This window comes from Mizuhopecten yessoensis, unplaced genomic scaffold (assembly GCF_002113885.1).
Source record: "Mizuhopecten yessoensis strain PY_sf001 unplaced genomic scaffold, ASM211388v2 scaffold4411, whole genome shotgun sequence".
Classification (NCBI taxonomy): Eukaryota; Metazoa; Mollusca; class Bivalvia; order Pectinida; family Pectinidae; genus Mizuhopecten; species Mizuhopecten yessoensis.
This window is the reverse complement of record NW_018405533.1, coordinates 1,516,090-1,519,499: the sequence shown is the minus strand read 5'-3', so window position 1 is coordinate 1,519,499 and position 3,410 is coordinate 1,516,090. Positions and strand designations below refer to the sequence as shown.

At 35.6% G+C, this 3,410-nt stretch overlaps 1 protein-coding gene across 1 annotated transcript; it reads left to right on the top strand.

The window, feature by feature from the left end:
• Positions 1-835: 835 nt before the first annotated feature.
• On the top strand, positions 836-3,184 carry LOC110449009. The gene is made up of 2 exons (XM_021495583.1): positions 836-866; positions 1,698-3,184. The coding sequence occupies exons 1-2, from the start codon at positions 842-844 to the stop codon at positions 3,182-3,184; spliced, it is 1,512 nt and encodes a 503-aa protein (XP_021351258.1). The 5' UTR covers positions 836-841.
• The last annotated feature ends 226 nt before the right edge of the window (positions 3,185-3,410 follow it).

Here is a 3,410-nt window from a genome sequence, read left to right as displayed (position 1 = left end):
TCCACGGGAAGCTAAACTATTTCTTTTCCCCCTATTAACACTTTCCCTCTATACCTGTAGTATTATCATTTAATATTTTCACCTTCTAAATATTCTAATTTAATCTATCATTCATATATCAAACTAATCTTAATTTATGCAAGAATGTAGTATGGTAATTTTATTCGAGCACGTTTTCTAAATATCATTATTTTTATTCAGTTTTTTGATATTTTCAATTTCTTAACAATACTTTTTGTCTTCATTTAATAAATATAGTTGTACAGCATTCTCTCTGCGACTATATAATCAGTATTGTGAATGTTAAACGGTTTAATTAAGAAAAAAAACTCCTAACTTATTTACATTGCAAAGCTAGACTTGTCAGCGATGTTCGTAGCGAATTGTTCTCATGTGTTGTATGTCTTGCGCTGGGAATGGCCCCAGCGTTTGCATATTCATACAAACTGACATCCAGTCCATGAAAATAAACTAGTTTTCCTAAACCTTGTCTCCTCGAAAGTACAAACAAAGCAAAGGACCATTTAGAGCCATTTCTGACCTCATCATGAATTTTAAATAGGTTTTAGAGTCCTTTTACGTTAAAACTAGACAATGGCAGCCTACCGCATTACGTCCCTTTGACGCGACTCTAACACCACCACACTTGTGACAAAAGTTGCAGACGCGCGTAAGGTAGTTCCGGTGTAACCAAGGTCCGGCGTCTAACGTTGTGAGCGTATTGACATCTAGTGTGTATCAATCAATACGTGCCGTTTTGAAAACATATGATGACATAAGACCAGCATAATGCGGAATTGTCATTCGATAACAAAGATTTTAGGATTAACGAGCAGATAACATGGACGATCGAAAGGACGATAAAGGTAAATGTTCATTCTGAGAAATAAGCCCAAGGTGCACACGTAACGTTATGGACACTATCTAGATACGCTTTTTCAGCAAAACAATAACGCTTTACTCTTACGATCCCACTTAACTTTTTTGGTGTCATTGTCGTCATATAGCCAAAAAAGCTCTCATCTCTTACTTATTTGTGTAAATTGGCAGTGTTTTGGGGGTATTTCGGGAAATTTTCACAAGTATATTTTGAATGATCGCACCTTTATGGTAATAATTTATCACACCCACGTTCATGAGGGGGTGGGGATGGTGGGTGGATTTACATACTAACATAGACAGAAAAAACACTGATGGGTAGATAGGTAGGTAATAAATGTCTTTTAGGAAATAAAATTAATAAAAATGGTTTAGCATTCACTCTCACAAGATAAAGAGGTTATAAACCACATTTGTAAACAACATTTATTAAATGGGTTCTTCTTTTTTTTGTTTACAATTTCATAAAACATACAATGTAATCCCAGCCACAGTAAAATCATGCATAGGTTAACAAATTTAATTTTAGAATGCTTTCATCTATGTATGTCTGATCCAATGATGCATGATTACAACATGAAAATCAGACACTACTTCAGAGATTTGAATCATTTCTAGATATACTTTTGATTCCTTTACTATAAAACAAGAAACCCTTCCTTTTTGGAATAGTATCACAACACTTATTTAATCTATTTTAACAATGAATGTCCATGGTGATGTGCAGGTTTGAATGTGTAAACTATTCTTGTCAAAAATATTAAAACATTACCAGTAAAAAAACAAATAACATTATAAATCCCTTTATATGATTTCAGATTCTATCATTGTTAAGGGAGGGAAAAGATACTGTTTACTGTGCTCCAACTATGCAGGTAAAATTTGTGATGATGGTACAACAGTAAAACTGCACTGCATTCCATCAGGTGACGGTGCCGATCAAACAACAAGGAGATCATTGTGGATTCAAAAAATCAAACTTGTGCGACCAGATGCTCCAATTAGCTCCAACTCTAGACTCTGCAATTTCCATTTTGAAAACAATATATGCAAACAGGGATCTATTCCATCCAAATTGAATCTGACCACACCAAGGAAAATAGTGTTACCCCGCAGACCTTTAGTGCGCTATTCTGAATTTGAGAACACTGAAAACATTCCCTGTAGGGATACATGTATATCTTCTACTATTGGTTCTTTGTCTTTAAAGGAAAGTTCTGAAACACAGACTGACCCTATAGTTGGGGATTCCGTATATGTCCAGACATCAGATGTGCATGTAAGAGATGATGCTACACAGACACAATTAAATAAGGCCAAATGTATGAAATCATCTGCATCTCAGACATTTGTTCCTATTTTCAAACCAGAGGTAATTGAAAACGATGATGAGAAGACAAAATATTATACTGGTTATCCAAATTATGCAACATTTTTACTGTTTTTTACTACTTTCTGCAAGCATGGTGCAGAAAAGTTGACTTACTGGGAAGGGGAAAAAAGAACTCAACTACATGCAGAAGACAGAAAGTATTCCCACCCAAATATTGAGAAACCTGGGAAGAAAAGGAGCCTACGAACAATCGATGAGTTCTTCATGGTGTGTTTGAAGTTGAGGCATGGTCTTCGGCAAGAATTCCTTGCAGATTTATTTAGTGTGTCTGTTATGACAGTTTCTCGAATCATTAATACATGGATAAATTTTATGTTTGATCACATGCAGTCCCTTATCCCATGGCCATCAAGAGAACAAATTTTAAGCAATTTGCCTAAACATTATACAGAAATGACTCGGGTTCGGATAGTTGTAGATGCTACAGAATTCTTTTGCGAGAAACCGGGAAACTTGGAGGCTCAATTTCTGACATGGAGTGAATACAAACACCATAACACATATAAAGTTTTAATTGGAGTTGCACCCAATGGTCTAGTAACATTTGTGTCCAGGGTTTGGGGAGGGCATGCATCAGATAGACATATTGTGCAAAAAGATGGTGACCTCTTCTTACCAAAGTTAGAACCTGGAGATGTTATTCTTGCAGACAAAGGCTTCACTGTTGGAGATTTACTTCCTGCACATATAGGACTAAATATGCCACCATTTGTATCATCTAGTTGTCAGATGAGTGTACAGGAATTCTTTAAAACTCAACAAATAGCTGCTCCCAGGATTGTTGTTGAAATGAAAATGGAGCAAATCAAGAACTTCAAGATATTACAATCTGTGCTACCACTTGCTGAAGTTCATTTAGCTGAACAAATAATTATGATATGTTGTGCCATGACAAANTGTGCGCTCTTCTGAATTTGAGAACACTGAAAACATTCCCTGTAGGGATACATGTATATCTTCTACTATTGGTTCTTTGTCTTTAAAGGAAAGTTCTGAAACACAAATTGACCCTATAGTTGGGGATTCCGTATATGTCCAGACATCAGATGTGCATGTAAGAGATGATGCTACACAGACACAATTAAATAAGGCCAAATGTATGAAATCATCTGCATCTCAGACATTTGTTCCTATTTTC